Source organism: Chelonoidis abingdonii, chromosome 10, assembly GCF_003597395.2.
Source record: "Chelonoidis abingdonii isolate Lonesome George chromosome 10, CheloAbing_2.0, whole genome shotgun sequence".
Lineage (NCBI taxonomy): Eukaryota > Metazoa > Chordata > Testudines > Testudinidae > Chelonoidis > Chelonoidis abingdonii.
This window is the reverse complement of record NC_133778.1, coordinates 4336243-4359214: the sequence shown is the minus strand read 5'-3', so window position 1 is coordinate 4359214 and position 22972 is coordinate 4336243. Positions and strand designations below refer to the sequence as shown.

At 38.4% G+C, this 22972-nt stretch overlaps 1 protein-coding gene across 8 annotated transcripts in view; it reads right to left on the bottom strand.

The window, feature by feature from the left end:
- Positions 1-22972, bottom strand: part of AGAP1 (ArfGAP with GTPase domain, ankyrin repeat and PH domain 1) — a 651846-nt gene that overhangs the window by 73119 nt on the left and 555755 nt on the right. For 4 of the 8 annotated variants that reach the window (XM_075069872.1, XM_075069871.1, XM_075069876.1 and 1 more), the window contains one exon: positions 10580-10657. The exons of the other annotated variants lie outside the window; for them this stretch is intronic. In XM_075069872.1, coding sequence (XP_074925973.1) covers positions 10580-10657 — 78 coding nt within the window. The remainder of the gene's footprint in view (positions 1-10579; positions 10658-22972) is intronic. 8 annotated transcript variants of the gene reach the window in all.

Below are 22972 nucleotides of genomic sequence, written 5' to 3'. Positions count from 1 at the left end.
CCTCACCCAGAGGCAATACAGATTCAAGCTCCGTGAATCTAAACAAAGGGATTCCCCCTTTTCCCCCTCCCTTCTTTCTCTCTATCTCCCACCACTTCCCTGGTAAGTACAGACTCAGTTCCTTCGAGCCTTAACCAGGAGAAAAAAATCAAACAGGTCTTAAAAAGCAAAACTTTTAATAAAAAAGTAAGAAAAAAAAGTAAAAGTTATCTCTGTAATCTAGATGGTAAATATACAGGATCTTTCAGCTTGCAGAATCTGGAGAAAAGCCTTCTCCAACAGAAATACAATATAAAATACCTCCAGCAAACTACATATGTGCAAATAAAGAAAAACAGTTAAAAAGACTATAGTGCCTTTCTACCTTTGTACTTACAAAATTGAAATAGAAGATTAGAGAGCCTGTAGGTATGTGTGGTCACTCTCAGAAACCAGAGAGAACAGCAGACAGAACAAAAGACACACACAAGCTTCCCTCCACCCAGATTTGAAAGTATCTTGTTTCCTGATTGGTCCTCTGGTCAGGTGTTGCAGGTCACTGTTTGTTAACCCTTTACAGGTGAAAGAGACATTAACCCTTAGCTATCTGTTTATGACAACCCCTCTGATACTCAAGCAAGTAAAGTTATGCATGAATGATAGCATGAAAAGGATCTGAAATCCAGCCACATTTAACAGTAGCTCTCATCAGGGTTTATTTATTTAAACTTTCTGTAATAAGATTCAAATTGGCAACCTTCTACTTGGACATCAATGTAACTACTCCTATGCCAAAACAAGATGTGTAATGCCAAAATATTTAGCCAGATTCATGTTACATAAAATACTATAGTCAAACCATGAACAAACCTGCTTTTACTTCTCACAGGTCTTAGTGATATCAAACTCTTCTGATTATGTCATCCAAGATGCTTTCTTTAATGATTAGATTGTTGTTCACAACTCCGATATATCATCTCTATCAAAACTAAAGTTACATTAACAAAATAAATTACAAGTGCTGTTGAGGGGGAAGAGAGCCAGAACAAAGAATGTAGAAGGCTAGTTGAAGAAGAGAAAGGGAAGGATCAAGCACCTATTTTAGCAGCTTCCTGTATGAAGTCGTCCAACTTCAAGAGTTTATCATTATTACTCTTTTTAATGGTCTCTAAGGGTACATCTACACTACCCACCGGACTGGCGGGTAGCAATCGATCTATCGGGGATCGATTTATCGTGTGTAGTGCAGACGCGATAAATTGATCCCAGATCGCTCTCCTGTCAACTGCTGAACTCCAGCTTGGCGAGAGGTGGAAGCAAAGCTGACGGTGGAGCCGTGGCCCGCCGTGAGGATGCGAAGTAAGTAATTTTAATTCGACCTAAGATATGTCGACTTCAGCTATGCTATTCTTGTAGCTAAAGTTGCATATCTTAGATCGACCTCCCCATCGCCCCCCCGCCAGTGTAGACCAGGCCTAAGTGATTAATAGGACTTTCCTTCAAACATGCAAATATTGAAGAAGAATTTCTATAGGCCCAGTGGCATCACCTCTGCCACTTAAGAAAAACCTCCTAGTGTACATTCTATAAATAGGCTCCCTTCTATTTGTACAAGAGAAATATATCTGCTCAGCTACAAGATGTGTTGTCAGAGAAGTGAGAAGCAACAGCATATGGTAAAATTTTCAATAAAGCCCCTTTCAAAATAATAATAAAAAAATGCATATATTGGAACTGAGGCAACTCCTTTGCTAAGCATACAGAAGGTTCTGTGGCGATCCCAGAGATCTTCATAGAAAAATGATAGGTTTCATTATCAAACTGTCTGTACTGGGCTATCTTGATTATCGCTTCAGAAGTTTTTTCTCTTACTTAATTGGCCTCTCAGAGTTGGTAAGACAACTCCCAACTTTTCATGCTCTCTTTATGTGCACATATTTCTCCTCAATATATGTTCCATTCTATGTATCCAAAGAAGTGGGCTGTAGCCCATGAAAGCTTATGATCAAATAAATTTGTTAGTCTTTAAGTTGCCACAAGTACTCCTGTTCCTTTTTCATAGAAAAATAAAAATTGAGGATCCTAATGATACAGAGGGGAGACCCCTCCATACATAAGAAAGAATTGATTTTTGAACAAGTTATGGAGCTGTGTGGACTATGATTCTACTTGTAATTCAACTGTATTTTAACTTGGTATGGATTTGGTAAGTCTCTGCTAATTGCTTGGTGATTCAGATGAAATTTTTTAAAAAATGTATGATTAAATTCTCCTACCTGCCATTTGTTATAGTCTAGATCATACTATGGCTAGAGAAACTAACTTCGTAAGTGGGAACAAGGGATTTGGAATTAGGAATAAATTCAACCAGTTTTATATCCAGTAAAATTTGGTTTCAACACTTGATTATGTTTAGGTATTTTATCTGGTTTTCTGACAGAGCCAACTGCTCTCTCATTACTAATTATTCCTCCTCCTCCTTCCCCAATCTCAGTATCATAGTCAGCTCTGAACATTCATAGTCAATGGGAAGGAATTTAAAATGGGAGTAGTTTACAGGCAGAATGTAGTTCTCACACATTAGTATTCAACCATCATGTTGGCTTTGCATTAAAGACTCTACAACAATTTATGTTATATTCTAGGCAGGCATTCTTGGCAGCCAAGGTATTGCAGGCAGAACTGACTTTGGTGTTGAACACACAGTATCCCTTTCTAGACAACCAGAAGTTAGGATCTCATTTGGCCAATGTGATTTTCCATCAACATGTTTGTCAACTGCCAGTTTTGCTTTTCAGGAATATTTCAGTCAAATTATACATTTTTCCTTGTTTACAGAAATGTCTACCGAAAGCATTATGTCCAAAACAATCTATTAAAAAAATTACATGGTGTGGTACAGAAGCACCTTTTGGCACGTTCCATTTTTACATACAAACGATCTTTTTCCAAAGAATAGTTTTTGACACATAATTTCTTGTTTCATCTCCTGACCCTCTTTGCTGTGGCCAGATGACATTGTGACAGCTGCCATCTTGGCTGACACATTGGGGGATGAGCTGGGAGCCTCCAAAGCTAAACACAGAAGTCTCCGGCTAGGCACCATACTGTGGGCTGTAACAGACTCACACCCTTTGTGGCTCAGGCACAGAGGATACAGATAACACACACAACCAGCAGGTTATTACATGTACTCCCATCTTGGTAAAAGGGGCAATGTAATCTTTTGGGTTGGGTTACAATGCTATTTTGGTCTTAAAACCTGCCAAAATGTTCACCACAACTGGCTGAGAGAAGCAGCCCATGAAGCAAGTGGAAGTCCGTATTCTTTTTCCCATGCCCTCCACTTTTGAATTTGCTCCCCACCCCAGAAAAGGGGGGAGGAGGCTAAAAACAGACCAGAAATAACTGCACCAGCTGAAGATTTGTCTTATAAGAAGCTTTCTGTTTAAACTATTCCAGATATGGTAGACTACGGTTTCAAACCTGTGATCTTAAAATAACAAATACTACAGCATATTATATGCTACGATTACACGAAGCAATGCCTATAGAGCAAATGCACGCACTGCTAGGTAGTGTATGTTTACAATTTTTAAATACTACATACATAGACAGAAGAATCCATGTAACAAAACCATGCTTGTTTTTTTTATCCAGCAATATTATACGTTGAGCTGTTTAAACCCCTCCGAGCCTAATCACAAAATTTTATTAAACAGTTTTCCATGTTTAACAGTTATTCACAGAAAGGTCCACTATAATAGTATTTTAGCACCATCAACCTGTCGAAATCAACCTGCCCAATTACTCCAAACTACATTAATAACACCGGATATTATACTAATTGTGTCCAGTTTCTATGCAGACGAGGTCCCATGAGGCTAATTTTGCATCCTCAGGGGCAAGCAACTCAGCCATCAAACTGATTTCACAAGGAATCCCTCCTCATTACACAAGTCCAGGCTGTCAAACATTTTTTTTTAAAAGGTTAATGGGCCAATCAGTCATCAATTATTTCCTGCAAACCTAGCAGACAAAGGGTTAAAGTGCTAAAAAACAGCTGCAATTGTTTTACATTTGGAAGTTATCAACAGGAGATGGCTGACAAGAATACCTTTTTGGATGGGAAAACAGGAGTTGGAAAGAGCTGGAGGGAGACACGTATGTATGGATTCTAGCACATCATAATTAAAGAGTAATGCATCACTGTGATGCTTTTTCAAAGAACCAATGAGAACTGGATATCCAAGACAATGCATATAAAAAGAACTGTAGAGTTCTCTTAAGATTCAGTGTAATAGCTGCCCTTCATGTTAGAATATCACCTCTCATATTGCAGATCTGGCTTTTACTATTTTCCTACACCACCACCTTTGGTTTTTAATTTTGCCTAACTCATCTTCAGTTATTTGTAGTTATCGGTTACTTTCACTGAGGCAACAGGAATGTTATTGCATCAACAATCCACCAACCCTAGGAAAGAAAGCAATATTTCTTATATACCAAGTACAATACAAGTGAAAACAAACATTGATACACCATATATAAATGGATAACACATCCTATGGATCCAATGAAATAAGGCTTACAGTGGGTTATAATGTATTATTTCAGGCTACCTCAGTGGACAGATCCCGCAATGCTTTCCTTTTTGAATAAACTTTATTCTTTGTCAAGATATACCTCTGATATCTCTTCTATTTAAGCCCATAAATGTTGAGTGAGATAGCATCGCAATGGAAAACAGTGGAAGGCAGTGGGCCCACAATGAATGATATTAAATGTCTTTCCTCTTCTAACATTCTGATAGGAAGTGGAGAGGCCTGGTTTGATTAATTATATTGAACATCGCCAATGTATAAGATTGACTCAAATCACTTTATATTCATAAAGGCAACACCTGTTCCCAGAAAACTTTTCAAATGTCAGTTGGCTTTTTATCTGAAGAGTAATTCTAAAATCATATATAGACCAATTTGTGATAGTAGGTGCCACTTCCAGCATCGTCTAATCTAAATGACGCAAGTTACCTCAAACATATGCTGCACTATGCATCCACTGGTGGTGGTGGCCTTTATCAGGGTAGCTCCTAGAGGCCTCATCTCAGATCAGGGTTCCATTGAATTAGGCATCATGCGAAGACATAGAAACAAGGCCTGCCCTGAAATACTTACAATCTACATAGACAACAGGGGAGAGAGATTTTGCAGATTCACAACTAAGGTATAGTGGGAGTAAGGAACATTTGGTCACCTGTGAAGTCTCTGGAAGAGGCAGGAAGCAAAACCAGACTTCTCAAGTCCTAGACCAGTGCCTTAATCATAAAATTAATCTTCTTTGCACTGGTACCAAGTTTCATATTTTTGGGATGCTGATCTTACTATAATGTAGCCATTATCATAGGTACCTCAGATTGGCTGCTTACTTGGTAAATTTATAACAACACTGCATAATTAGCTTGGATAAGTCAACTAACTTTGCAACAGGCACCATATACTTTCCCTTTAAATATAGTAACAAGTGATGTGTAGGACTAAAGATCTTGGCATATTTTTAATGATCCAAAAACAACTTCAACAGCTGGGACTGAAGCTTGAAACCCATTCTAGTGCACATGCCTGAAATGATATATTGCAAGCTTAGTTTTCATAACAATGTGGTATCAAAGACCGATTTAAACTTCCCCAGCCAAGCCCTCTCCCACATAAAATTCCTACCCACTCCCACTTTTGAATCAGCCATTTGAAAAAAGACTTAGGGTTGCAGCAAAAAAACTGTATTCATGCCCTAAAAGAAGCAATAGATATTTGCGCCCTACCCATGTAGTTGTGAAAGAAATACATTACCAAAGGAATTTGTTTTAATTTATTTAGGTACCTGATAATTTTCGCTGCCATTACCATTTGTCACTCAGTGTAATTTATCTTCATATCCTGGAAGATTATAAGTATGTTTATTAGGAGCCCCAATTAAGGAAATAAATCTGTGCCATGTCCCATTGGGCATGACTATGCTAATACTTCTCTCCCCTCTCCAAATCCAGTGGTCTAAATCTAATTAGTTTTGAAATTCAACCCTATCAGGACAATGTGACTCTGCCATTAGTCACCCACAGGTATTCTGGCCCACAGCTCTTGATAAAAGATTGTGATCTATTGAATGAATTATATCACCACCCTTACATGACAAACTGGAGACAAAAAGCTTGCTATTAGCTCAGGGGAGTGGATTATTTTATTGTAGGCATTCATTGTTTTTGTAGGACACTTGTGTTTGAGGAAATCCATGAAATCATTTTCAGTTAGTTTATGCAGAATCTACCTCAATGCTAGACTGATAATTTTCCTAATACCTTTAAAAACAATTTCATATTTCAGTTTGCCGTTTTTACATTTCAAAGTGGACATACAATTCAAATGTTAAGAGCTTTCTTAACACTTAAGTACATTTAAATGAGATATCGATAGTGTCAAGGAAGCAAAGCCATTGTTACAGCTGAAATGTCACTTCTGTATTACTTTTTTAAAAGGACCGTTTCATAAAAATCTGTTCATGGATTTTGGAGTTAATGAACATGGACAATTTTTTTCACGATTAGACATTTTCAGATTTTTTTTTATACTTGGTAACTCAAATACAACTTGGGTTTAACACTTGAAACTTGTCATGCATGCAGTCCTGAATGAAGACCAGAAGAAATGTGATTTTGATATAATTATAGATGTTTAAATATAGCATACTGAGCAAGCACAGCATCAGTTCCTTTAATTTTAGAAAGCTACACTGGTGTACAATGCTTCAAACGTGCTGATCTCTAAAAAATCACATTTGTATTTAAATAGCATCACGATGATAATTGAAATTACAATGGCGAGAGGGGTCAGGCGTCTTTTATAAACATACCAAATTTACATTTTATACCTTCCCCTCTAAACATTTTGGATCTTTCACTCAGAGTGACCATTGTTCTGCCTGCAATAAGAATTGAACTTGTCACTTCTCTATGGTAGAATAAAATCTTAAACCTCATGTTTACAGAAAACCCTAATAATGGCCTTGCAAATGTAGAATTAAATCAGTGAATGACTATATAATGGGAGTCTCACTAAACTGCAGGTAAGAGGGAGGGGTAATTCCTTGAACACAGATGACCTTATTGGTCTAAATAGCTTTGTTCTTTTCTGATTATACAAGTTAGACAAATTTAGTCCCTTTTATTACTTGGACCGGTACCGTTGCCCAAATTCTGCCTTTAGTTACATCCACATAACTCCCAATGAAATCAGCATGACTGATCAAGTCTAAACGAGGATGGAATTTGGGCCCTGGGGTGTAAAGATGTTGAATTGCTGGGATTCCACTGATCACTTTCAGCATATATTATCTATTACATATTAATGACCTAATGATAACATGCTAGGAAGTGAGACCTGGTTTCGCTCCAGCTCCTGTTAGCTCTCTCTCTCTATGGGACTTCTCTGGATGTCAAAAAATCAAGTCTAAAGCAATGGTTTTCAACTGTGGTCCGCAGATGTTTGTGGGTTGCAGACGACGTCTAAAATTTCCAAAAGGGTCCATTATCTACATTTGTTAGGAGTTCGCAAATGAAAAAGAAGTTGAAAGCCACTGGTCTAAAGCCATGCTGTCATGGGCTAGGACACTGAAAAGATCCCAGTTAAGAAATTATGAGCCTCGTCAGTTTGTGGATGCTAGAGTTCCAACAGAATACAGTAACTCCTCACTTACTGTCCTCCAGCTTAACCTTGTTTCGAAGTTATGTTGCTGCTCCATTAGGGAACATACTTGTTTAAAGTTGTGCAATGTCGTTTGGTTGACTTTACAAGGGAGCATTGTACAAGTTCCTTTTCTCCGCCTCCTCACTCCCCCTTCCTCCCTCCCTCCCAGTGCTTCCCCCGCCGCCAAACAGCTGTTTGGTGGCACTTAGGACTTGTTGTATGATTAAAATATGACAATATATATCACTATTGCCACCAATGTTATGTAATTAGAACAAATTTAAATGAAATATGTCAATGGAAAAGTTACAATCTGTCAAATATTTATGAATATTAACTAGTATTAGTATTTCAAGTGTGTTTGCTCCTGGGATAAACCCACAAGGTAATTTACATCCAGTCTTGCCAGCACATTGTGAATGGACTATTCAAACTGATGGTCCATTAAACGACACTTAGCTTGCACAGCAGATGATGGAAGAAGCCTGTCCCCACCTGATGGGCCTTCCTGGGGATGTTTTAGCCAGAATATGGGTAATGACTGTTTCCATGACTCATTGAAACATGCAAGGGCACGTGACTTGTTCATGTGACCCTGGACTCCTTTTTGTGCCTGTTATTTTCCACAAACTAAGACTGAGAGCAGTCCCTCCACATGGGAGAAGATATAAAAAACCCGAGAAGCATCTGCATTTTGCCTCTTTCCTGCTCTGATCTCTGGACTATAGAATTACACTAACAAGAGCATTCTACTAATGGACTGAGTACCTTTCAGTAATCAGTGACTGGATCCCCACAGACCACAAGTGATCGCTGGGCAGACCGAAAACACACTGGGCCGATCCCATGACTAAGCTTTTTGGCCAGAAGTGGAAGGAACGTGATTGCAACAAAACAGCATGGTGTGGCATCGACTTGTGTTTGTGGAGGGATGGACGAGGATATTATTACTCATAATTTTCCTGGACTCTCTTTCCTATGTGGTGAGTACTTTTGAGAAAGACCACCCCTTGCCTTGCCTAATTAGTTAAGATAGAGAAAAATCTCATTGGTGCTGCTAGTTGCAGTTTTAGGAGTTCAACTTTTACAGTTATGTTCTCCCACAGATGAATACACCCCTAGCATACCTTTCATATTAATATATGGGTATCAGTATGTTAAATGGTACCTAAGATTGAACAGGCCCCCAAATTTGAACTCTCTTTCTGTAAAATATATGCAATTATTTCTATTTATTTTATTGTTAAAATTTTAGTAAAAACAGAACAATGAATTCCATGCTTGTCAAGAGTCATCCTACAATAGCAAACAGGCCTGCATGTTTGACCTGGGGAAAAAAACAAGTCTAAAAGATCAGTGAAAAAACTAAGAACACATTTTGCAAATTACAAAAAAGTATCTCAGAAGTTTCCTTTTAAATAGCAAAATGCTTATTTATTCATGTTCAGCAACTAGTATTTATTTCTCTTTAATTCATTTCACACTTTGCGCTTAAGTGCTTTAAAAGGTAACACAGAAGTATTACAATGGATATAGCTTTGTTGATGTTACTTAAAAGGTGAGAATTTTAAGTTTACAATGAGGACTAAAACAAGATTATAATAAAATGTGTTTCCTTAACAAGCCGCAGTAAAAAACACACTTTTGTTTCCCAGACACATTTTATCTGTCGGTGAGAGCAAGGCATCTGACAGCAATACGGTAGTAATTGTGCAAAAAAAGGCTGGTGATATAAATCACCAAAGGTTAATGATCAGGATGTGAACAGAGGGACTTGTTTACAGAAATAGCATGCAATTTAAAATTTACAAGAGATTTAATGCCACTACTTGGCAATCGCTAAAATCAACAGCCCAGAAAACAGTGACATTAAGAAAAATATTACAGTTATAATCATTCCAAAATAAGTCAATTAGTGTTAGGGCATGCGCTTGCGATTACTTGACCCATTTGGTTCGCACTTAAGTGAAAAAAAGATTTCCCCCCTATAATACCAAGATTACCGAGATGTGACCTATTTTGCATTCCATATTTCATACACCATCCCCTCTTATGCGCTGTCTGAGATGGTGGCTGAGGGTTTTTCTCCTTGCCTGGCTTCCAAGTAATTCTGACCTCTGACATTTGTAATAACAAAAAAAAAGAAGACAGTTTATAATTGTGTTGTTCAAATGAAGGTGGGGAAAAATTCAATCTGCTATTATACAAAAGGCATGACGGCTGTCTTCAGTGAAAAAAGCAATGTAAGTCAATTTGTGAACTTTGGCACCAGGCGACCTTTAGAAATACAACAATATACAGAATTTACAAGCAAGAGTAGCACATGCAAATGACCTGGCTCTATCTCGCCTTTGGATTAGAGCTGCAAAGAGCATTATGGAGAACGCTTTCACAAAACAAATTAAGACTGTTACTTAAATGTCACGGCACACTATTGTATTTGGCTACAGATCATTACACCTGATACTAACACTTTTAAAAACTGTAATAACTTGGGAAATATTACATTGAGTGCCCACATGTATAAGGGGGCGGGGGGGCGGGGGGGAAATAAATAAATAAAAGAAAATGGGTTCCCGAAGTAATTTAAACATCACCACTCCACGACTAGAGGGAAAGGTCAGAATTTAAGTAAGCTGAAAGGAACATGAATGGCAAAATAAAAGGCACAAACAAAAAGATGAAAAGACCATGGGAATGACTCTGCAAACAAAAGATGAAAGCACGCATGCTTGGGGCAAATCTAATTTCCATTCCTGCATTTGGAAAGGGAGAGGAAAGGGGAACAAGTCTGGAGACGCAGGTAAAGAGGGGAGAGAGGGGAAGGTGTTCATCTAAAACGTGTTGTTTTTGTTTGTTACCTTCAGTGTTGGTGCTGCTGCTGCTGTATATATTTCGCAGGCTACCAACACGGTTTAGTTTCCATGCTTTGCGTTTGGCTGCATCCAGAGAGCAGAAGGGGAAGAGAAAAAACAAAAGAGAAAATAATAAAATATAAAGAAAAGAAAAATATGAAAAGGGGGAGAAAAGAAATGTCAAAGTAGCACGTGACGTAAAATACCAGCACAAGCCTGTCACATGTGAAGCAGCTTCACAAACACACACACACACAACAACACAGCTTCTCAGAACCACCACCAACTCAGAAGGCCGTGCCCCCCCTCACCCCCCCCCAAAAACGATACTTTCAAGACTTTACAGCGTGCAAGACTTGTCAATAGTAATTGGATCTGAAATAGCAACGAACAATGGAATAGAAAATGCACTTAGTACTGCTTGTACACATGATGCACTATTAGAGACAAGACAACTACTGAGGTATAATGCTGTTTAAATCATAGCAAAAATTGCCAAATAAAAGGATTTCCCCTTTTGCTAAGAGGATGCATGAATCACTAGATACCTGTAACCATAAAACCTTTAATTCCAGGTGATGATGTAACAGGTTCAAATAATCTAAACCACCTTAAGAATTATTTTGAATGTTATGCTTAGCTGTTCTACTTTATGATTATTATAAGTGTCAAGTAGACATTGTTATTATGCACATCTTGGTTTTTCAGAGGCAGGTTACTGGCAAAGTATAAAATTCTAGTTTGGAAGGGAAACTAACGCCATCACTGCTTTCTTAGAATCCCATCAACTTTTAAATCTCTCCCCGTTTCAAGTTCCCGTTTTTGACATTAATAGGCAGAACAGTACAAAAAACACTTAAATCCTCTGTTCATTATGGGAAATTAATTCTCTCACTGTCTTTTAGCAGAATCTATATATTTCTCCCCAAAAGCTAATTCACAACATGGGAAATACACTAGACTAACAATATTTTTAGAGTAAATTTCATGGGGCAGGGCCTGTATCTTTCTTTTCAAAACACCACCAGGCACAGAAACACACTGTTGGCATTTAACAGCAATCAACATTAACACACTGGAAAATCTTATCTGTTATTTATCCACCAAACTTGTATGTATGGACAGTGGCAGAGCAAGCTACCCCGTTGCTATCCCAAAATAGGTCTCAAATGTAACCTACTGGGGCCACTTCTCAGGATAAGGTGGTAAAGCCGTGATTCATGGCTGCACCACTTGGCAGGCATTGCGATTCTCAGGTAACTGTATACATGCAGCGTGGAGAACAGACTTCATAATACTAACAGTGATAAAGGCAAACCTCCATCAGCTGTCAGAAGAAGTATTAGAGCTCATACCCATCTTCAAGCCAGACGGAAGAGAATAAGTGCCAACTAACAGACACTTCAGCAGGCCTCATATTCCACCTGGTCTCTTCCCTCATTCAAATCTTGGTCTAAGGCTGTCAAATACTGCAGGGTTAATTGTGTTGGTGCACTGCAGTGCACACTTTGGAACTGGTTAGTCTACCATCTCAGTCAACATAGGATCTGTTGGTAACAAATCTGTCACAATTAGGTGTATATATTGTTTCTCCATTCCTGCCCAGTATGCCACTTCAACCTTTGAGATGATACGTACACAACAAATAAAATATGCAAACTCTGAAAAAGTCTTTTTCTTGTTTTCTTTTCTAGATGTGTATTTTATAATGCCAAGAAGCACTTCAACCAAAAGATTGTTTATATGGAAAAGTAACATTATAGTTAACTCATTCAAATGTTTAACAAAAAGCTGCATCTTCAGTTGAATGGCTAAGAATAGAAAAATACTTGTTTTCCCGTAATAGACAAGTAGCTCAATCAGAAGATCGAGTAAGTAACCTGATTTGTACAGTAGGTGACGTGATCATATGCTGAATCCAGTTTACTGCTGTAAGGAGAAACCCTGTCCTACCACCTTATATTAGAATGTTGACTATTTGGAGCAGTTCCTCGTGTACAGCGGAGAATGATAACTACCATCTGCACGCAACCAGTAACACTATTATAAAATGGTAATTCAACTGTAATTGAAGAGCGGTACCCAGACATGTAGTGGCAGTTTTTAATAGTATGCACTGATAAGGGGGAAAAATGGAAACCTGGACACTTGACTGCTGTCACCCATCCCCTTAACTTTAAAAAATAGATAATCTATTACCGAAATGAAAATCTACAATATTATCCAGGAGACCAACTGATTCAGTCAGATTTATGTATACATTTAAGTTGGTCAAGCCTAAAAGTGTCTGTGTCTACTGTGTCCTTTAATATTACGAACCTTTAGTTTTAAGAGACATTTAGCAAGTCACAGCAGGAAGTAACAACTAAAGAGGCTCAATTTCCCTGCTGAAAACTTACTTTTTCTGAAAAAAATTTGCATATAAATAGCAAAGTCTAGACTTAGCACCCCTCTGAAAGGGGAAGCTGTCTCCAGTACATAAAGCCCCTTTCCCAGTCTGCTTTATGTCTTTCATTTTTCATACTCTAATCGCACATTAGAGAATGGATGTATAAGCAGGAAGTGAACTTGCAGCCTGGTTTTCTATTAACCTATTGATGAAATAATCAATTTTAAATGTGCTAAATGTCATGCCTTTTTCTTCCTTTAAACAAATGGACATTTTCTGGCTGAAGCTGAGGTCCTGATACATCCCTGTACGTCTTGCAGCATTGACTGGACTTCAGTCTACCTTTTGCGGTGCTTCACTGCCTCAGATAATACAATACTGCTCCCACCAGCAGGCTTTGTACAATGCCAAACGCAGCCTCCATGATTCTGACTGATGTACGTGAGAATACCAAGGCCCATCTTAGACAGCCTACCCTGACTGCCTTCATGATTACACACCGACTATAAATGTTCGTAACTTACAAACAAGGCCTTAAAAGGCACTGCAGGTAGTTTCGTGCCTGATATGTCACTGACTCACATCCCAGGACATTCAATCTATCTAGTTTGGACTCTTTCTAATTCAAAAGCCAGTTCAACAGAAGATGATTATATCTCCAACCTCTGATGTGCACTGCTTATTAAATCTCATAACAAGCTTTCTATATAAAGAATGTAAAATAAATATTTATTTTCTTTTGTTTTTAACAGTAACTCAGCTTCCTATTTCAAAAGAATCTTCAGATAGTTGGATTTGCTAAAGTCTTTTTCCCTAGACTTCTCCCCCATTAAAAAAAATACTAGTTCCTTTTTTTAGCCTATTAATTTTGAAAGAAATGCAAGTTTTAGCTCTTTAATTTGCCCTGACGTATCTAGTTTTCTGTCTACAATGTTGAAATACCATAACCTGCATTATTAATGAATTATTTTAAAGGGTTTCAACAAACTTTTATTAATGTCTTTGAACTTGCACTGATTTTGGCTTCATTGCCTATCAAAAACAAACCAAAAAACCAAAACATTCCAACCTGAGCACACAGCTAGATTACAAGTATAATTTTGATCTCATCCAAACTAATTAACATCTAGAATTTAGACTGCTGAGATTAAATTTCTCTCTCTTCAGTCAAGAAAATTAATTTGTGCTTTCTGACTCCCAATCTGGACTGGTACAATAAGTCATTAAATGCAGCCCAGCAATACAGAGCTATGTTATTAACTACAGAGCTGTATTATGGTACACTGTGAAACAATGGCATAAACTGTTATATTTTACTTCAGCACAAAATATAGCCCAGCAATTCCTGTTATAATTATCATAGCAAGAGATTACACAATGATAAGCCATAAAGACTTTGAATACATGGTTCTGAAGCACGTTTTCTAAGACGAAAGAGTCAAAAAGATTTCTTGAAATCCTGCAAGCCAGCCACTTTCAATTAAATCATTTCATTCTGTGATTTGATTTATTGCTTCTGCATGGCACAAACTTACTTGACTACCTAGGTCAAATATACTGTTTAAGACAGTCGAATCTCGCAGAATGACTGATCCATAAGGAGGGAAGACTGATGAGTTTTCATAAAGTGTAGCTTGTATATAGATGTTTTCATGTACAAAAGAGGTAATAAGTGGTTCCTTTATTGTGTTCAGGCATTTTAAAAACTCAAATATTTCCCTAGTTAAATTCAGCAACTGCTGGGACCTATGTCCTGTGTGAACAAGTTTCTGAAGAAAAAGAGAACGACCATTAATACGCCCTGTTGTAGCATGTGATACAGCGACATACTTCATGAAAACTCATTGGTCTTCCCTCTTTAGTGACTGCGTAATATTCTCTCTTTTGTCTAATGGTCAAGTTAAGAACCTGTTCCCCCTCTTTCCCCCAAACGTTTATTGCAACTTTAGAGGCTTAGCAGGGTCCTCAGCACACTGTGGCTATGTCCACACTACAGCTGGTGACAATTTCTGGCTCGCTACACTTGCTAGCTCTGACTGAGCTACAGTGCTAAAAATAGCAGTGTAAGTATGTGGGCAGCAGCAGGGACTAGGTGCCTGAATGCATACCGGTGGGGTGGGTGAGACTGTACTTGGGGCAGCTAGCCCAAGCCACTGTGGCTACACTGACATTTTTAGTGAGCAAGCTTGATTAAAGAGTGCAGCTGTGTCTACCCAAGTTGGAAATGCACACCCCTGGCTGCACAGTTATGCAACAGTATACACCATTTATCAGAGGTGAAACTAGGAACTTCTCTAGTTATTTCTGTACAGTTTTAAGACCTCCTTCCAATCTTCAAGGAGGATCAATGTAAAACATTAATTATAAGGGTTCTTATATGCAGTAATTTTCATTGTGGCTAAAGTGCCCCAATTTCTTCTATATTTCTTGATAGGGAATTGTGTACCCAAATGACATGACTGTATGATTCTCTTTCCTCATAAATAAGATGTGGTTATTATAGAAGGAGTGACAGCAACCCCTGCTTGTTACTTATCTTATTAAAAGAATTTGCAAAAGTATTTTAAGTGCTTTAAACCCTCCCTGGCTGGCTTATAGGAGGATTTTGAAATTTGCCATCAGGGAAGCACCTTTCTTTTGGTGTCTCCATTTATATTCACTTGCTGCCAGAAACAACCATGATTTTCTTAGAATTGCCTCAGCATCTCACTTCAGCAGTCCACACTGAGTGGAATCTCTGGCCAGGACACAGAGAAAATGGATCCTCCTACTCATCTTCTGTCTAATCAAAATGTGGCCTGGGGGAGGGACACTGGACTGGGACCCAGGAGATCATACACTCTAGACTCACCACTTTTACCAGCTGGTGTTAATAATCCTGTCTTTTTCACTGCTTTTATTAGTAAACAATGCCTCATAAGTCACGCAAGCTGGAAACAGAACTCAGATCTCCACTGTGGCAGACCCAAATCTCAGCCATACCACATGAGATGTTCTGGATTTGTTGTCTGTAAGAACAAGGCTATTCTTGCATATATAATCCACTGTTTCAATGTGGTATGTGATGTCCTCTACATACTTGCCAAGTTTTGTTCACTCCATGGTAACATTTTATGGAAATGTAAATTATTTCCACTAGTTTGTATGTAACCATAAATTCTGGCTTCAGAAAAAAGTTGTGTGGATTTAGTGGTATCTACAGGACAGCAGGTAAGGTTAAGGTTTCCACACACACTGCCCTAAAAGCGTGTCTCGACCCTGATCAGAGGGTGGAGGACCTTCCTTAAAGGGTAACCGGAATAAGTTCAGGTTCCAAGCCTCATGAAGTATCTAGCTTGTCTGCTGAGTCTGCCAATTAGTGCAAAGCACAGTGGTGAATGTGAGCTTAGAGAGATGGAGATGAAATTCCCCCAAACTCTTCTGATATAGGGGCTGCCAAACATCCATTAGACAGAAACCACTTTTAAACCTTACTGGGTGGGGCTGGATTCATACCAGCAACCAAAGAGGCAAAAGGCTCTTACGCTCATCATTAGCAAATGTCCTCAGGCATCCAAGCCCCCTAATCTGTACTAATGCTACACCTTCAAGTGTGAAGCCTGTTTTCTGGAAGATAAATTTATTAAATCAAGTTCTGACCTTTTCTGGATTTGACACAAGCAGGATCTTATACAGTCTGTAGGCACAAGCAACATCTCCCGCATCCTACTCTCAATCTTCTTCAAACAAAAAATGTGTCCCACCCTTTCTTAAACGGATTGGGCCCACTAACCAAAACATATACAATATAATAAAAGAAATATTAACAAAACATCCAAATTCACCTGTAATCATGCTGTTTTGCAATATAAAATAAATTTCAACAATTATTCCAGTGTTTTCAAACTAACCTACATAAATTCGTCTCTCCGATGGGTCATTGGCTGCATTTGAACCTATAACCTTCAGATACACAGCAGAGACTGCTACTGCTACTAAGGCAGGCGAATGCTAGGAAAACTCATTCCCCCTCTGTCAGAGACTTTTAAGGTAATTCTCAGCAAATCACTTATATCAAAATTCCAGGTGTTCCACTAATTGTATTCTCATTTTCTGAGTACCGCCTGAGGCAGGTGGGGGGCCTGACACACACAAGTGCTGAGCACTCACCTGCAACCAGAGTGAATGGGACCTGTGGATCCTCAGCCTTTGAAACAGTTTTGCAGTGTAGTCTGGAGAATGAGCACAAGAGTGGGGAGGCAGGAAGGCCAGAGTTCTAATCCTAACTCTTCAACTGATTCACTGTGTGGCCTCAGGCAAATCACTTTTGTCTTTGTCTCAGTTTTCTCATCTGTAAAATGGGGATAACTCTCACACTGGGGATTTGTAAGCAATAATTAGTTTGATCTTTGAACATGAAATGCTATACAAATACTGAGCACTGGGGGTTTCTCAAGTTTGGTTGTAATCACTGGGCCCCCCCCCCAGATTAGTGAAGACTATACAGCTTTGGCCTGTCTCCTTCTGTATCAGGTCCCTCTCTGTAAAATGTGGATTATAATTCCCTGCTATTTCACAGCAGTGTTACAAAGATAAATTTGTAAGTATTTGTGAGGCAAAGGCAATCTTAACTCTGCCATTCACTAACTTTCAAGTGCTCAATTTTGCAACCTGAACACAGGTGTATTTTGCATGTAGCATGCATTTCTATATTTTAAAATATATACGCATAAAGAAAGAGAGGGACAGTGTGTCTATAAGAGAGCAATGCTGCTTTTGCTAGGATATGGAGTAATTGGGAATCATTTAAACTTAATGTCTCCCAATTACTGCACATCTTTGTATTTGTTCAATCAACAGCTTTACATCTGTGACCATCCCATGGCAGACAGGATTTTTGTGTGTTTGTTTTCTTTAATAGGGATACCAGGTATTTCGGTTTTATGAATCTATTTTTCCACTGCTTTTTTATTATTTAGATATTATAGCAAATATATTTACCATCATTACTACTACAATGTGATTTCCAAAACCACTGTACCACCTGGGTGCTTGTATATAAATTTATTTAGTACCTGGAACACTCCCTAGTGGAGCCTAAGAATAAAATCTCCTGTAAATCTTATTAAAAAAAAAAACTCATTACAACTCATTGCTTTTTTTTGGTAAGTGAAATAAAAATACACTTCCATTCTTAAGAGTGTTCTAATGTCTACAGTTTGATTCTAAAATCTTCTTCCATCATTGTACCAAGAAACTACAGACTTATTAATGTCACCTCTGGTCTCCATCTGACAGAGCTCTTTGTTGATTAGATAAATAGTCCTCAGATAGCTGATTAAAAAATGATGTAGCCGTTAGGTTGTGTGCCCAAGCCTTGTCAGCCATGTTGGATGTTAAAGTGTGCATGAATTACATCCCTGGAGTATGCTGAACAGTGCTGATTAAATGAGGCACGCCACAGCCCTCAGCATCAATTATCAGAAATAATAGGATCTTTTCACCTACACCGGAGGAAGGGGGATGGGGATGTAGTTGGTGTGCCACTCATTTCTGAGAATATCTCATCATCACCAGCACAAAATAAATAACCCTGTCCATTCACATAAAGAAGTTTTATTTTTTATGAAACATAAGGTAAAGCAAGAGAAAATGTAAGGTAACCGTTCCAGATAACACATACTAGCGTAACTTGTATATTTTAAATATCTATGCTAGACTTGTATAAATACCACCATTTGCAGAAAGGCAGGCCTGCATGAGACACGAGCATTTTAGGGTGACCCCATGCTCCAGGACAATCTGCATAAAGCTAACACACCACAGTGGGGATAGGATTCTGCAGTTTTGTTCTTCTCTTACATTTTTTAGTGTGCTCTGCATCCCATGATCTTTTATCAGTTGTCATTTCATTGAGAAGCTGCGGATTGGGGATCTCTTTTATGCTGGCCATGTGAACGTTCATTTGCTCAACAAGACTGTAAATGTTCTGTTCTTTCGTAACAGGAGTAGAATTATTTCATAAGATGCAATCCAAAAGATTCTTACACTATGTGAACTCCCTACTTCAACTGCAAAGGGGCTTGACACAATGGTCTTTTCCTAGAGGATGCCATACAGGGAAGTAGTAAAGTTGAAACATCCATTAAAAGGTCTTTGAAAGGATTAAAAAACTAAGACCAAGCAAATACAACACAGGATCCGTATGTAAAAAGTAAAACAAACCGGCTGAACTGAGTTTCTGACTCTGAGTAACATTATGCCTGTAAATTCTACTCAAAATGAATATAAAAATTAATCCTAATTAAAAAAATTCAAAACAGTGCAAATATCTGACAACACACACGAAGAATTATTGTCACTTTTCTGCATTTCCCAGCAAATTCTCAGAGTAGCTCATGTTGCAGTTCACACTAAACTAGATTTCCAGAGTAAAATTGCTTTAAAAACTTGAAAGAGATTTGAAAGCTTCAAAAGATTTTCATTTAGCAGGTTAATGTGCATTCTAACAGACTTACCACCAGACCAAGGCAAGAGCTGAAACAAAAACAAAAGCAAAGACAACTGGATACATCATTAAATCAGAAATCCAAGCTTGGAGGGTGCTGAACTATTTGGAAAATCTGGCCCCACTTTTACATAATCTGGCCTTGAATGTTTTTGGAAGGATGGTGATTGAGAAGGGAAATTGGTAGGAATACTGAATTCTGGATTTGAAGATCACCTACACGCTACACTAAAATTTCACATCTGACAACAAAATGGAAATTGACCATCAGTGCTCTATTTTACAACCATGAAAATATTTAAGGGTAATAATTGTATTCATATTAGTAATTTGGTTTGCAACTTTTTCATCTTCATATATTTAAAGAGAGAAAAGATGAAAATTGGGAGAAGGAAAGTTCATCTTGATCACTTAACTCGAATTTAAAGTTTTATATTTACTCATTTACACAAAAGTTAATCTTAAACTAATATTAATGACGAATGGTGTTTTTTATTAACGATTAATTCTTCTTTCCATCTGAGTAAGGTTTTTTCCCTCCTGAAACTTCTGCAGAAGGTAAAGGACTGGCATATCTATCCAGTGTATTAGCAACATACTATAAACATTCAAGATTCACAAAGACAGAAATAGATGTTAATTGGAAACATTTTTATTTTTTCTCAGCTTTTTCATTTCCTGCAGCTGAAAATTACAGTTCTTTTATACACACACACACAAATCTTTTTCAGCCACCTAGAAAAATTGTCTTTTAATAAAAGCTTTTATTTGTGCTATCATATTTCAAAGGCAACGAACAGCTAAAGCAGCTAATCAAAGTTATAATTATTTAATGACTAGTACTCACGCTATCTAAGAGGGACATAATTGCTTGGCTGTGATCACTAGACCACCAGCTTCTATGCTGGAAAACAAGTACTTTGCTTGTAGCATTTGATCAACCAATTTCTAAGGTTAGTTTTGACAACCGAGTCAGCTTCATGAGGTTAGCTGAATTATGAGATTAGATAATCAGCTGATAACTCCACCTCCATTTTTGTTGCACATATTTTAACTCGAGAGAATTGGTAGGGAAAAGAAAAACCTCTCTACAATCACCACAAAAAAATATTTCCCTAGACACACCATACTGGGGGTCAACATCACCAAGTGTTTTTTAATGGTACGTGGCACTTCTCTATAAATTCTGACCCACCTTATTCCAGTAATTATAATGTAAACAAAGAAACTGCTAGCTAAAAGAGATTTTTGTCCTTAACTGCATTTTGATATTTACCATCAATATTCCATTTGTTCTGAGTTAGTGGAACAGCTACAGAAAAGTTTTAAAAGATCAGTCTATCAGTGACTTGTACAGACATGTTGCAGTATAATGCCTGATAGGTTTAACAATGACAAATGTACCATCAACAATTTGGATTTATTTACATGATCTGTGTTTTCATGTGTTTAAGAACAAGATACTTAACTAGAGATATTCCATCACAGAAAAGTTTCTTGAACTTAATATCAAGCGCTAAATATATAAAATACATTGTTACCATTATTAACTCACACACTTCCTTTTAGGGTACATTAAGAAGGTATCTCATGTAAATTCTGGTATTCCAAAGATAGCTGGGTTCCAAAACCATACCCAATCAACATTCTTGTACTTGTGCCACGGTGAAGGTTCAATTGTGTAATTAATATAGAATAAGCTTCACAAACATGGGATGCCACTATCAGATCTGGATACTGCATAGACAAGTCACCGCTCGAGCCAAACTGATTTCTCATGTGCCACTGCTTTTTTCAAGTCTTATAATTTAAGGACACGTGATAAAGTTCCTCCTCTACCTTGGTGGGTCCTGCGCTTATTGGCAGATTTGCTCGCCTCACAGATTCACCCTGTGAGTTGAGAAACAGCCCAGAGACCTTCCCCTTTGGTAGAAGCCACAGTCCAGGTCAATTCCTCCTGTGTCTGATCAGGAGTTGGGAGGTTTCGGGGGGAACCTGGGCCCGCCCTCTACCCAAGTTCCAGCCCAGGGCCCCGTGGACTGCAGCTGTCTAGAGTGCCTACTGGTACAGTTACGCAACAGCTACAACTCCTTACTTCCCCATGGCCTCCTCCCAACACCTTCTTTGTCCTCACCACCAGACCTTCCTCCTGATGTCTGATATCGCTTGTACTTCTCAGTCCTCTAGCAGTGTGCCTACTCACTCTCAGCTTCTTGCACACCTCTTGCTCCCAGTTCCTCACACGCACTTCCTCTCCTCTGGCTCCCTCTGGCCTGACTGGAGTGAGCCCTTTTATAGCATCAGAGGGGCCTTAATTAGAGTCAGGTGCTTAACAGCCTCATCTGACTCTTAGCAGGTTCATTGGAGTCAGGTGTTCTCATTAGCCTGGAGCAGCCCCTGCTCTGGTGACTCAGGGAACAGAAAACTGCTTATCCAGTGGCCAGTATATCTCCCTTCTACTCCTCTGCTGTTCCCAACTGGCCTGGGTCTATCACAGATAATATACTTTTATGCACGTCAGGACTTCTGTTCACACTGCTAGAAAGGAGATTAAAGCTCTACATTTGTAACAACAACTCAAGTACAAACCTAGATCACAAATGAAATGGTTTTTGGTAGTCAATCCTCAACTGGCAATGCTACCACCGCATACAGTAAAATGTGTTAGCACTACAAGCAAACAGATTTACTTCTAAAGAGGAGGGGAAGAATAAGAGATGGCTGCAAAGAAAGGGAGTGAGGGGAACTCCCCCCTACCATCGGGGCATACTGCCCAAAATGGACAAAGGAGATGAATACTAGAAGAACAAGTATGGGACATAGGTGAACATGTTCTTCTCAATAAGCTGATCTTATTTCCTCTGTTTAGACTTAATACTGATTCATAGCAAAGAGAAAATGCTTACTTGCTTACCCTACAAAGACCCACTACTTTTATGGCATGACGGATTTATTCTTGGTTTGGACCATCAGTTTCACCTACAGGCAGGCAGCCTGCAATCTTGCCTGTTATAGGCTGACAAACAAGCAGCATTTAAATCCACTAACCAAAGATGCATTGTTCTGTACTTTTTCTTTGAACAAAACGCAGCCACATTTTGTTGATAGTGCAAGCAATTACTGTCAAGAAAACAGTTACAAAACAGCAGAAAGATGTTTCCACTAAAAGGCATTTTATTCTCAAAGCAGGAAACCTGAAATTTCTGAACTTATTTTGCCACCACTTTTCTATGAAATCTCTTTTCCAATGTGAAAAAACTAGTAAATTAAAAAAAAATTACTATTAATTGGGCTACCATGATGCAAACAAAGCCATGAAATTTAGAGACAAGCCTCCAGAGCATCCATTCTCTAACATGCTATAAAAATAACGTGCTCTTCAAAGACAAATAGTTATGTACAATGTGAGTTAGGAATGTGCTCTCTGAACTGAAATTTTCCTTCAGATACTCTGCTCAAGTCCAACTCCTGTCATGGTTAAGGCTACACCAGCCAGCACCAGCCGCTGCAAAAGTCATGGAGG